The sequence below is a fragment of the Nansenia antarctica genome, assembly GCF_963989245.1.
Source record: "Nansenia antarctica genome assembly, chromosome: 18".
Taxonomy (NCBI): Eukaryota; Metazoa; Chordata; class Actinopteri; order Argentiniformes; family Microstomatidae; genus Nansenia; species Nansenia antarctica.
In genome coordinates, this window is record NC_137691.1 from 7,155,917 (window position 1) to 7,170,015 (window position 14,099).

Below are 14,099 nucleotides of genomic sequence, written 5' to 3' on the forward strand. Positions count from 1 at the left end.
AACCTCCCCAAATGTTCTCATTAGCCCCCTCCTTCGCACCCTGCACTGGCTCCTGATAGCAGCTCGCATCAGATTCAAGACCCTGGTGCTTGCCTACCAGACAGCAAAAGGGACAGCCCCTGCCTAGCTGCAGGCAATGGTCACCCCCCAAACATCAGCCTGTTCACTCCGCTCCTCCACCTCTGCTGGCCAACTGGCCCCACCACCTCTACGCCAACACGGTCGCGGCCAGGTCACGTCTCTTCACTATATTGGCTCCCCACTGGTGGAATGAGCTTCCCACGGCTGTCAGAACTGCACAGTCACTCCTCATCTTCCGCCGGAGACTGAAGACCTCCATCTCTTCAGGCTACACCTTAACTGCTCCTCTTGAGACATCTACTACCCCCAGCACTGTGCCTCCTGAGACACCTGTTTCCCCCTATACTGTGTCTCCTAAGATGTGTACTCCCCCCCCTTGTACTGTTTCTCCTGTGTCTAAAAATAAATAAAATAAAAAATACAAATCATTATTTCTTTCTTCTTCTATCACGATGACTGCCAATGGCCCCTGGCTTTGAGCTAGATTACTCTTCCTGCTACGACTGGTTAATTGATGATTCACTTGCTTAGTCAAAGGTATCGATTGTACTGTAAGTCACTTTGGAATAAGGCGTCTGTTAAATGCCAAAAATGTAAATGTAATATAATTTGTGTTCAATTCGTGCCTCATTTTTCAGACGAAATATTACTGTAAATTAAACGTTCAAGTTTATTTTTGTTGTGTATACATTCTACTTTACAAACAAATGTGAATGTAAAATGTTGTTTACAGAGTTTATGATGTCATGCATCTGTTGCTTGGTATGATAAGAAAACGAGAGAGATAGTGTGTGTGTGGGGGGGGTCGAACTCTGATTGGATCACTAGTGTAGCCCTGTGTCATATAATAAATGGTTGGAAATTGGAGAGAGATTGAAGCGCTATTTATGGAGAGAGATTGAAGCGCCAACGACGTTGGGAGTGGACCTTTTATTGTCATTGTATAGCCTAAAGACGTTATAGGAACTTCGTCGTCAGCTTCTCTCTGTCATCGGAGTCATATTAACAGGTAAAGCTGAACTGTAACCTATTCTTACTGCATGCTTTTACATTGTTCATGGAGTTGCGAATACTTTAAGAAACAATAACTAAAATCTGTATTGATTAGCATTAGTCTCTCCATTTATCCTGACATGATGAAGAAAAGACAGTTAACCACTGTTACATGTTATTCCATGTTATTATATCATGTTTCGTGAGTTTAGAATGATAAGGTTCTATCTCCGTTTAGAATGATAAGGTTCTATCTCCGTTTAGAATGATAAGGTTCTATCTCCGTTTAGAATGATAAGGTTCTATCTCCGTTTAGGGCAGTTCAGAGATATTGAGCGTCAAAGTTTTTACATTCCATTATGTTTTGTGAGATGGAACCTTTGTATTTTATTAATTACTGACTAAAAAATGTCAACATTTGTAAAAAATAACACCACACAGGCATTAATAAACACCTAATGGATCAGATTATGTAAAAAACTCAATTTTGACAAAAATGGAGATAGAACCTTATAATTCTAAGCTCACGATTGACTGGTTTTTGCCCCAGTTTTCGGAGAGCAGACAAAGATGATTGGACACAGCTGGACGCTCGCGCTCTTGTCCTCCCTGGTGGTCCTCATCTGGTGGCCCCGGGGGTCCAGGTGTGATGAGGAGGACTCCTACAACGCGATGACAGAGGTAGGGGAGAGTTTTGCTCTTTACAGGAGTAGATTGAAAGATTTTATTTTTTTTCTGAATTAACTTGTAGCCTTGTAATTAAAAACCTCTAAAAAGGTGGTCTGCATGCTCAAATCAAAACAACTTAAAATAACATGGATACATACCCAGCCATCACCTTGTCTTGAGATGTCTTAAGATGTCTTAATTAACCAAAATAAGACATTTTGTCTGTCAAGATGGTCTTAGTGGATGCTGGATACGCGCTTACCTGATTTCGTCTCTGTGATCTCTCAGAACAGTCCGGACTACCTCACCGATGATTTCCCCAAAGTGAAGAGGTACAGCGACATTGACTACGACAGCTTTGTGGGTCTGATGGGGAGGAGAAGCGCAGGTGAGAGTCGCGTCTGTCTTGGTCGTGGAGGGTCGCCTCTCTCTCATCGCTGACACTAACGCTGCCAATCAGGGAGATTAGTTTTCTTCAGATTTTCATGTTATCCTCTTGATAACATTGTGTTAGTGCTGGGGTTTGATGATAAACTAAAAGAATGCATGGTTAAAAGAGGTGAGGCAAATGGAGTGGCAAATAGGTCTGGCTGCACATCTGATTGGCAAGTATTGTAAACTGAGGAACTTTGTCACTAAATTGAACAAAAAAGAAGAAGAAAGTGTATTGTGAATCCAGGATTACTGATATAATAGCCCAGGCTACATGACGGAAAGAAGCTCTGGAACATCTTAAATGACATCATGCAGAAAGAATAACTCAACTCATCTTTCATTGAAGCGGAAGGGCCTTTTTTAACTAAAACCGATAGATATTGCCTATTATTTCAACGATCACTTTATTGACAAAGTAAACTCAGGCAGGACATGCCAACGCTACACATGTAAACTGCTCATTTGAATTCTGTAAAGTGACTTTAGAAGAGGTGGAAAAATGATTATCTATCAAAAATGAGAAACCGCCTGATGACAAACTGGATGGAAAGCTATTGAGGATGTTAGCGGACCATTATTGCCACTCCATATGCCTCTTCAGTCTTGTGTCCACAAACCTGGGGACTGGGGTAATCCTGTGTGTCAAAGGATACTGGGAATATTTCTCTCTTTTCGATTTCAGTCAATCACGATCTCATGAAGCGTATGAACATGAAGCGAGAGACACCCTTTTCACTCTATCACCGCCAGGCCAGCGAGAACGAAATCAAACTGGAAAGATATGGACCTCACACACACACACTCACACACACACACACACACACACACACACACACACACACACATACACACACTCACAAACACACACACACACACACTCACACACACTCACACACTTACACACGCACACTCGCACACTCACACACACACACACACACACACACACACACACACACACACACACACACACACACACACACACACACACACACTCACACACACTCTCACTTAAAAATGTTCATGCTGCCTTTTATGGCTCTAACAGCAGACCAATCCGCTTATTACCTGTTATAGGCAAAATACATTTTGAAGAAATGTTTTTTTTAAATTGTATTTGGCCACATACAATGCTATTTCTCTATGAACAACTTGACGAGCAGCTACCAGCACGCTTACAGGGAAGGGCACTCAACAGGTACAGCGTTCACTGAATGACAGATGATTGGCTAAAAGATATTGATCAACAGAATATTGTAGGAGCAGTTCTACTATACAATGCTGCCTTTGATGTCATTGATCATAACTTCCTATTAAAGAAACTTAAGTGTTACTGAAAACAAACTTGTCCTGAACATATCTAAGACTAAAAGCATTGTATATGGAACAAAACAACCATACAGCTGAATCTGCATGGTAAACAACATTGCTATTGAGCAAGTACAGAAAACAATGCTTCTTGGTGTAATTTTAGACTGTAAACTAACATGATCAAGATATAGATTCACTTGTGCAAAAGATAGGGAGAGACATACTGTATCTATGTGGCCAGCCGGGGTTCGGCTTGGCTTGCCAAAATGAGAGCAAATATAAACGACATTCTATTTCTGTTATTTATTGTTTCGTGTGTGGATGGTTCTTTTTTGTTATGTGTTTTCGTGATGCTTACTAAAAACTAAGGCCGTGAGCATTGTTGACTTTGTTATTTAAATTGTATTTTTGTCAATTGTTGTTATGGATGTTGATGTTTTTCTTCTTTGTTATATGTTTTGGGATTCTGATTCATATTCAATTTAATTGTCATTGGCAGAGTACAAGTACAGAGACAACGCAACGTAGCATCTAGCCAGATAAGCCATAAAAGTGTGGACAGGACAGATACAGTATGTACAGTGAGATATGTACAGACAACGGCAAGATAAGATATATGCAGTATGATATGTACAGAGCAAGTGCAATAGTGCAAAAGCCATAAAAGTGTGGACAGATATTTATGTTGAGTGAGATATGTAGAGAAAAGGATGAGATATGTACAGTAAGATATATGCAGTATGATATGTAGAGAAAAGGGTGAGATATGTACAGTAAGATATATGCAGTATGATATGTACAGAGCAATGGCACTGTACAGCCTCCTGTGTGGGAGGAGGGCACACAGTCCGTGACGGGGGTGAGAGGTGTCTTCAATGATGGTTTCTTGTATATGTTTTGTGTGGACCCCAGGAAGAGTAGCTGATGCTTTTCATGCTTTGCATCAGCTAATGGAGATGCTAATTAATCAAAACAAGTCAAACACATTTGCCATTCCTTAGTGCACTAGACATAGTTTATTTGACTTTTCACAGTTGGTTTGTATGACATTATTTCACTTTTATGTGAGTGGATAGGTAACTAATTGACTGATCCACATATGTTAAACATCATATGGATTCTGACCAAGTGTGGTAGCTATACATATCTGTAGTTTATAGCAGATATCATTACGATAATGTATGATCACTGTAATAATGTATGATTTTTTTCCAGGCATAAATCCCCTTCCATCACGAAAAAGTAAGAACATGTTGTTGTTTATACACATTTTGTTTATGAAAATGTTACATTTTATATGTTATGACCTTATAAACTGGCCCTTCCTCTTCTGCATAGACATGGATGACATCTTTGTTGGTCTCCTGGGTCGCAGGAACTCCGGATCAGGTGAATATTGGAGGAAGTCAGTCTGCCCTCCAGTGGCTTTTAAGTTAAACTGCAGTCAAAGACGAGGGGTCCGATTTCTAAGACGACTTGGTTTACATTGGTTTAATAATTGCATTTCTATAGAACATAAGTACATAATTGCTGTACAATATGTCGGTGTTTGTCAACTTTCTTGCTGATCTGTGTGTGGTGATTAATAGTCGTCCCTCGTCCCTGGAGGAAAGAGGAGTACCCTCAGCCGAGAGGAGGCATCTTCATCAAGAAAGGCAGACTGAGGCGAGTGGGGCATCTTGCACATGAGAGCTTTACCCAAAAAGAACACTTAATGATCGGTCATCTCAGTGATTGAAGTCAATGCAACACGGATAACTGTCTCTAGAAGAAAGCTTCTAGTTCTATTTGGTGTAAAAAACGATCACCTTTTATAAAGCCATGCTATCCTGTTTGGGGTAGTAGTGGGCCTAGTGGATAGTGAGTGGGCCTAGTGGATAGTGAGTTGGACTGGTGATCAGAAGGTCATGAGTTCAAATCCCACCTGGGAACACCACCACTAGTGTGCCCTTGAGCAAGGCACTTGGGGCTAAGTCAGTCCAGGGAGACTGTCCCTGTAATTTCTAATTGTAATTATTTTCTTTGGAAAATAAAAGTCTGCTAAATGGTTATTATTTACAGGCGCATCTAAAAAAAATAAGAATATAATGGAAAAGTTCAATATTTTCTGTAATTTAATTCAAAAAGTTAAACTTTCATATATTCTAGATTCATTACACATAAAGTGAAATATTTCAAGACTTTTTTGTTTGAATGTTGATGATTACGGCTTACAGCTCATGAAAATCAAAAATGTGTACATAAGACCAATCAAAAAATGATTTATGTACTCAATAGTTGGTCGGGGCTCCTTTTGCACGAATTACTGCATCAGTGTGAAGTTTCCTCAGTCAGTGATGATTTGGGGTGCCATGTCATCTGCTGGTGTTGGTCCACTGTGTTTAATCAAGCCCAGAGTCAACGCAGCCGTCTACCAGGAGAATTTAGAGCACTTCATGCTTCCGTCTGCTAACAAGCTTTATGGAGATGCTGATTTCATTTTCCAGCAGGACTTGGCACCTGCCCACACTGCCCAAACTACTAGTAACTGGTTTAATTACCATGGTATTACTGTGCTTGATTGGCCAGCCAACCCGCCTGACCTGAACCCCATAGAGAATCTAGAGGTATTGTCAAGAGGAAGATGAGAGACACCAGACCCAACAATGCAGACGAGCTGAATGCCGCTATCAAACCAACCTGGGCTTCCATAACACCCCAGCAGTGCCACAGGCTGATTGCCTCCATGCCACGCTGCAATGATGCAGTCATTTGTGCAAAAAGGAGCCCCGACCAAGTATTGAGTGCCTAAATGAACATACTTTTGAGAAGGTCAACATTTCTGTATTATAAATCCTTTTTTTGATTGGTCTTATGTAATACTAATTTTTGATTTTCATGAGCTGTAAGCCGTAATCATCAACATTAAAACAAAAAAGGCTTGAGATATTTCACTTTTCTACCATATTCATTCTTTTAGATGCACCTGTATGTAAATGTGTTTGGTGGTGCACTGTCTAACCAGTTTTTCCTCTCTGTTTCTCCATATCTCTGTGCTCAGGTTTCAACGTAGTGTGTAGGACAGGATGTTCATCCTCTTCAACCCCCACCACAGCACTGCACCAAGCCAGACTGCATACTCCATTTCCATATCCTGATTTGCATTAAATATAATTTCCACAAAGAAAATAAGTCATCATCTTGCCATGACACCAATAGCTGGTGTGTGGTTCACTGAGGAGAATGGAACGATATCTGTAATGCACATGTAATGTTATTTTTGTATTTCATGTTATTATTATTGTTATTGCCTGTGCCATACTGAATATAATAATATATACATTAGAATGATATACTGTCTGTAACTTCAGGAACCTTTTAGAAGATTCTACGATGTTTTCTTGTCCGGTTCAATGCTTAGCCATATAGATTACACTTACAAAGCCACTTACAAAGCCATCAACAATCTGGCTCCCTCCTACCTTGCCGACCTCGTCCCCCTCCACACCCCCTCCGGTTGCCTCAGGTTTGACGACCAAACCACCCTCAAGACCGCCAGGACCAAGCTCCGGACCTGGGGTGATGGGGCCTTTTCAGCCGCTATACTTTATTTTATTTATTTTTTGTTTCTTTTTATTACTACTACTCAATCTTTTCAGTTTGTAAAGCGTCTTTGAGTGTCTAGAAAAGCTCTATATAAGTGTAATGTATTATTATTATTATTATTATTATTATAGATTGAATCATATAGATAACATGTGAACCTTTCTCTGATAGCTGTTTAACATCCTTACCCTTTGACCTTCTTATTCAAACAAAATAAGGTACACGTATACCACAGAGGTACAGTAAAATATTCTTTCTTTAATATACTGGCTAAAGTACCTTTTATTTATTAGATTTTACAGACACAATCCTGTCACACTCACAGCTGACTCACACACTCTCTCACACATACGCACTGATGGAAATGGTCACATTGTGCTATTTCTTCCGACATAAATAAACAGTAAATACAGTTCTGTACATCATTCCCTTTTACAAGATCAAAACGAAGTCTGAGATGGATTGTCAGTGAGACTGTTACCAGGCAGTTATCTGAGCAGGAGAAACTCACATTCACTGATCCTAACCTCACACAATCTGTATGGCCAAAACAATAAAAAAATAATAATAATAACGGTCAAATGGATGCATCTGTAATACGGTAGTGAACCTGCCAGGTGCCTGCCTCTCGCCATGTGTGGCTTCAGCAGTTTTGTAAAACATTACTTCATTCAAAGTGACCAGCACGTAGAGAGAGAGAGAGGGCGAACATACTGTATCAAGAGATGTCATTAAATACTGGGGGTCAAATTTCCAGTCATTCCTGTTGGCGATTTTATAAAAATATCAATTTCTTTACATTATTTTGGTTTAAACAGAGTGGAGTTTACAACGGGTCTGAATGCAGGCTGCCATGTGTCTAATGAAATCTATCACATAATACGACACCTACTCATTTTGTGCAATTGTGATTGACCCGTACACAGGAAGCAGGTTTGGTACAGAACGGTTTGCTCACGTACAGAGAGAAGAGCTACCATCTCATGTCGACATAGTTAAAAGAAAGATGCTAGTTTATTAGGGCTGATGATAACTATTATGAATTGGAGATAAGAAGACAAAGTCTAGCTTGTTACTGCAAAGGGTAATGAAGGGCTCACTTCACCCAAAACATATTTACACTCATGTAAAATAATATACATAATGTATTAAAGTATAATAATATATCATATAATAACACAATGATTCATTCACTAACAAAATCATCCAGAGTGTGACACCAGCCAATGACATCACATTATAACAGGTCCCACCCATGTTTGGTCATCTCCCACAAAATAAACCTACACAAACTTTATTAAACTGTGTTTGGTTTGAAAACAGTAAAAGCTTCGTTAAATCATTCTCATAAAACGTCCTACAATCAACACACATTAGATATAATATCCCATCCACAACCAAATCACATCTACCATACTGTTGCCTGGATCAGGCAAACTACACGATATTGTTGAATTTAAAGCACGGTGCAAAAAAAATAAACTGTTCTCACTGATCAAATGAAAACAATTCTGAGGGGTAGAGAAGATTGCTGGCCATGCACAGGTAGGCTGCCCAAGGTCCGAAGGCATTCATACTGCCTACATCCGTGGGACAATACTACCAGATCACCAGTAGAACTACAAGATCTCCTTCCTCTAAATACATGATTCTCATTATTAGGCAGTCACAGTGCAGAGTCATGTGCAGCTGACAGTGCATACAATCGTGGTTTACAAGGCACAAGCTGATGGGGTTGATGGGTGGGGTGGGGTGGGGCTGACGACAATCATTACCTACCAGCATGAGTGGGCCAAAGGGGCTGTTGGTCTTCATTATCACTACTGGCAGAGTCAGTGACAACCTTTTCACTTGTTTCTATAACATGTCAGTTTCACTAATCTCAGACCTTTGTTTTCAAGCCCTTAGAGTTTAGGTGGACAATACAGACTAGTTTCTGATCTCTCAGCTTTAGCAATGCCTCAAGGCTGTCAAACAGGCTCTGTTAGCGTGACGTTGACTTTGTGAATGTACAGTAACTTCTGGCAATTATCTCCAGAACAAACACAAGCTATGCATGGAATTGCTTTAATCACAATAAAAATGTGTCTTAAGACAGTGGTTCAAAACCTCTGAGGGAAATTAAAAGAGGGCTTTCACCTTTTTCTTTTCCAAAATTGAATCAAAATTAAAATATATTAATGGATTCCAACTGAGCTTTAAAATAACAATCATTAAAGCATGATAACAAATAAAATAATAATAACAATTAAAAAAAAAAAAAGTTTGTCATCAAACATGTACTGGATCAAACAATTTTACGAAACAACTTAAAGTAGACAGTTGCAGATCGTGACGACCCAATCCACATCCAAATGTCCAATCCTGAAGTCATCGTATCAGTTCTTTGCTAATCCTTCGGCAATAGGTTTCTTCACCACCACGCATCCTTCTTTTGAGGCACCAAAGCTTGCAAAGTTTCTTCAATTCTTTAAAAAAAAAAAGTCTGCAGGTACGTGCAAACACGTAAAAGCATGCACACTCAAAAGCGCACACAAACACACGTGCGCACACAAACACACGCTCGCACACAAACACACATGTGCACGCACACACACACACACACACACAGGCTTCTATTGCTTCTTGTCCTGTGGAGCAACAGGCAAGTCTTTCGTGTCCTGTTTCCTGTTTGTCCCGGACGGATCATCCCCCTCCTCTCCCCTCTCCTTCTCTAAGGCAGCCGGCTCTTTGGCGTCTCCCCCCTCCGCCGTGTCCAAGGCCCCACCCGACCCCTCGGTCTTATAGCCCAGGGGAGGCGGGGGCTGGTAGCGATACATGTAGCCGAAGGCCCGCAGGTGGTAGATGTAGTACTCCAACAGGTACATGAGCGACGGATCCACATAATGGAAAGACACAGACAGGTCTGAGCAGCAGTTGGGACCCTGGAGACAGCAAGAAGAGAACAGCGTTAGAGCCAGCAGGTGTGTATATGTTACGGTACATGTGGGAATGCGGTACATGTGGGAAAACTAGGGTTAGGGTTAGGTGCTACGGTGCTAGGGGTAGGGTTAGGATTGCGGTTAGGGTTAGACATGCCAGCATGTACCAAGTCGACGTAGCACCTAACCCTAACCCTAGTTTTCCCACATGTACCGTATTCCCACATGTACCGTAACATATACAGTGCCTTCGGAAAGCATTCAGACCCCTTCACTTTTTCCACATTTTGTTGTGTTATGGACTCCATTTAAAATGTATTAAAGTAAAATAATTTGCCATCAATCCACGCACCCCAGAATGAAAGTGAAAACATATTGTTATGAAATTCAGTAAATGTTTTAACATTTAAATACAGAAATACCGTATGTACATAAGTATTCAGACCCTTTGCTATAACACAAGAAAATGTGGAAAAAGTAGTATGAGTATGAATACTTTCCGAAGGCAGTGCATATTACCCGGGATGGAGGGCGGGGTGTCAATCGACAAGACAAGATGCAGATGAATGAAATAAAAATGATTGTGAAGGTTTGTGTTAGAAACTGATCTTTTATCAAAGGCATTACCTATTATATTGTAGTAGTGTTGTGTAAATAATGTTCTTCATATCAGTAAAAACCTCAATAAACAGCTGAACAGTACTTTCTACCCACCTGCTGTGTAAACAAGTAACAGCCAGCTCAGTATTCCATATAATTTCCTAAGACTAGGGAAGCGAGGTAGGTAGCTAAACTGTCATCACTTTCATAGCATCTTCAACCAGACAGACAGTGGTGCTGGACAAACACTCTTAAGCCGTTCGTTTATTATATATAGCGGTTTTATAACTGTATTGACATTTCAAAGTTTTCGAAAACTGCTGTTTACGGTATAACCATAAAACCGCCCAACCCTTCTGTACACCCAAACCTCCTAGCACCTGTCCGCCTGCTGAACAAACAATGCGTAGTGTGGGTGGTTGGAAAAACACACAATGCTGTGTTGACAGATCAAGATGTGGTCCGATGTACTAACACTTGTAGACAGACGTATGCCTGCAGCTATTTGACTAGATCTTTGTTGAAGTCACACACACACTTATATAAATGTTATGTGTAAACTAATATCTAGTAATAACAATAATATATTTTTTTAAAAAGTTAACAGAGCTAACCCTGAGTCCCATATTGAACTCAATCACTCTCATCATACCCATGTAATGTTCTCATGAGCCCCTGTACTTGCCTCTGAGATGGGGTAGTAGCAGTAGCTCCAGTACCAGAAGCTCTTGGGGAACTTGGAAGTGAGGTGCTGCTCGGGGACAAAGGGGTGAAAGGTCTCCCTGTGAACGGTGTCCCGGGAGTCCCCCGCCTTCACCCCCACTTTCTCCATACACTGCCCCATCGCCAGGTCCTCCACAGGGGTGGTGTGGGTGCACACCTTAGTCTCGAAGGCCTCCACGAACCTCCTCAGCGCCTCTTTACTCAGCACGTAGCCCGCCCCGCCGCTCATGTAGCCCTGCTTGGTGTAGGGCTTGAACCGCCGGCCGAAGTAGACGGGCTCCTCCGGCGTGCGGTTGGCCAGCATCCAGCGCAGGTTGTCCACGATCACGTAGGTGTCGTCGTCGGCCTTGAGGAACCAGTCGGCCTCGTCCGCGTAGTGCTTGTAGGCGTACTGGTAGGCGCGGATGGTCTTCCAGTACAGCTGGTCGCGGCCCTCCTTGGTGCCGAGCCCCACGGTGGGGAAGTCGACGTCGTCCACGGAGCTCATGAACACCACGATGTTGCAGTGGCGGCTCCAGGTGGCCTTCACGTGCCGGGCCTTCGTCTGCAGGTTCTTGGGCCCCGTCATGACCCAACACAGGATGCGGACCTTCTTGTACAGCTCGTCCGCCATACGGCTGTCCTCACCTGAAGTGGGAGGGAGGGAGGGAGATGGTGACGATGAATGTTGTGCATATGCTTCATATGAATGTGAGGTGCAGTGTATATTGGTAATATGCATAATTGATTGATCGTTTTACAGGAGTTGATTCAACAGCCTCAGGGCCAAAACACAGAGGCTAACCAACAGCTACTTCTCTCAGGCTCATAAACAAGCCTACTGTAGACAATTGACTATCATCCCCAAGCACACCCCATGCATACGGACTACTAGGGGTGTAACGGTACACATATTCGTACCGGGTCCTTCGGTTCGGTTCGTGTGTGTACCGAACGAATGTAGCGTTCTTTTACACTTTTTTTGTGTGTTGAAATTATCTCAGCCAGTACGCATGCGCACACACGCCACAGAGAGATTGTTAGTAATTTAGCAGTCGTTATGGCGAACGCAGAAAAACTAGAGCTTAAAGTTCCTCCAGCATCCCTTAAGTTAGTCTCCTGTTTGGGAAAAAACATAGACCTTCTTCAGGCATGAAGCAAAGCCTAAGAAGTTTACTCTCTTACACTTGTGTAATGTGACATAACAATACAACTTTACAACTAACACCCTGTGAATGGGAAGCCAAGCCATTACATTTACAACTCACCTTTCTTTACAACCTGTTTCTGCAAGGTGTGTCTTAAAAGACAGCAAGCAACCCAAAAAAACATAACGTCGGCTAATGATGATCTACCTACCCAACCCAGATCTTATCAGAGGCTACATCCGTTTACAAATCAAAAAGAAGGTGCGTCAACCAGACCTAGGCAGGCTACACCTTCAACTGTATTCTTTGTCAACTCATCATTGCCATTCATCAAGAGAAACACTTCATGCCAAGAGAAGTAGGCCTATAAAATAAAACGGCCATCTTTAGTACCTTTATGGTGAGGGTGGTTCAAGTTAAAGAGGGCAGACCTCTCCTTCTTCCAGTTCTTAAAGTCTAACTCCAGTTCGTCCGTATTCTGAAGGGTTCCGTCGGGTTGATGTCCCGAGAACCTCTCTTCGAACCACACCTGGCGCAGGAACACATACAGCGTGCAGGCGCCCACCAGGAAGCCCATGTAGAAGGAGCACCTGGGTCCCAGGGCGGCCTTCATAGCGAACCACCAACAGTGCGACTCACACCTGGTCACTATGTGAAGAGACCTGGGGGGAGAGGAATGAGAGGATGGTAATGAGAGGGAGGAGAAGGTAATGAGGCAGTGGGATTTGGCAGGCATTTTACAGGGACTAACTGGCTGGGCAGGGGAACAGAAAAACAGGCATACTTGAGCATGAGTCAGAAAGCCCTTATGTTCAAATTAGGGCTGGACAAGATGAATCTGTTGTGAATTCAACAGCTTACTCCATTGATGCTTTAGTTTTTCTTTAAACAGTTAGCAAGGACAAGACGTTGATTAGCAAGGACAAGGAACTGGGTTCATGCATTGAGCATCCTTTTGCTTTTTAACTAGCCTATATGATTGGGAATGATGCCATTCGCCACTTCGTATTAAGTGCCCTGGCTATGACCCCCCCCCGCCCCCCCATTTAAACACCACTTTGGGGTTCTTATCTAGAAAATCTATGACCACCTAAATTGCACACACACAAAAAAAAAATATATATATATATATGGACCTGTATGTAATCAGTGTTACCAGTATGTAATCACATAGTTGGGTGGTGATGTTTGTTTATATCTCTAGACAACAACAATCAAAGTTGACCATACCATTGTAACAATGAATAATCAATAAATTCCTGGAATTCACATGTGTATGTAAAGAGGTAAACCTTGATAACCGTTGAACCGTACATGATAGAACCATGGGGTTTGGACCATTGTTTTTCTCGTGAAATTCTCTGTGAGATGGACATATTTATTTTAATCTAAAGTGAAAGCAGAATTATATGTGTGAACACCCTACATTGTGAGTCACCTGACACCTATGTGACTGACCACCAGACCAGTCTAGCGACTTCTGCTAGCTAACTAGTAGCTCAAGTCAACTGTAGGAAAGTCACTTACTTTCTCCAAATTAACCATTCGATTCGTTCACGATCACAATAGCACTGATTATATATTTCATCAAAACAAAATATGATCAAATGTTTTACTTGCCGTTCAGGAGGTAGCAAGCTAAAGCCTGCGATGTGTG

The 14,099-nt window shown here is 41.8% G+C and overlaps 1 protein-coding gene across 1 annotated transcript; it reads right to left on the reverse strand.

Moving 5' to 3' along the window:
• Positions 1-7,345: 7,345 nt before the first annotated feature.
• Positions 7,346-13,098, reverse strand: c1galt1lb (core 1 synthase, glycoprotein-N-acetylgalactosamine 3-beta-galactosyltransferase 1, like b). The gene is made up of 3 exons (XM_080548102.1): positions 12,836-13,098; positions 11,278-11,942; positions 7,346-9,995 (listed from the first exon to the last, which is right to left on the reverse strand). Exons 1-3 carry the CDS (start codon positions 13,053-13,055, stop codon positions 9,687-9,689), a joined length of 1,194 nt encoding a protein of 397 aa, XP_080404228.1. The 5' UTR covers positions 13,056-13,098; the 3' UTR covers positions 7,346-9,686.
• Positions 13,099-14,099: the final 1,001 nt, after the last annotated feature.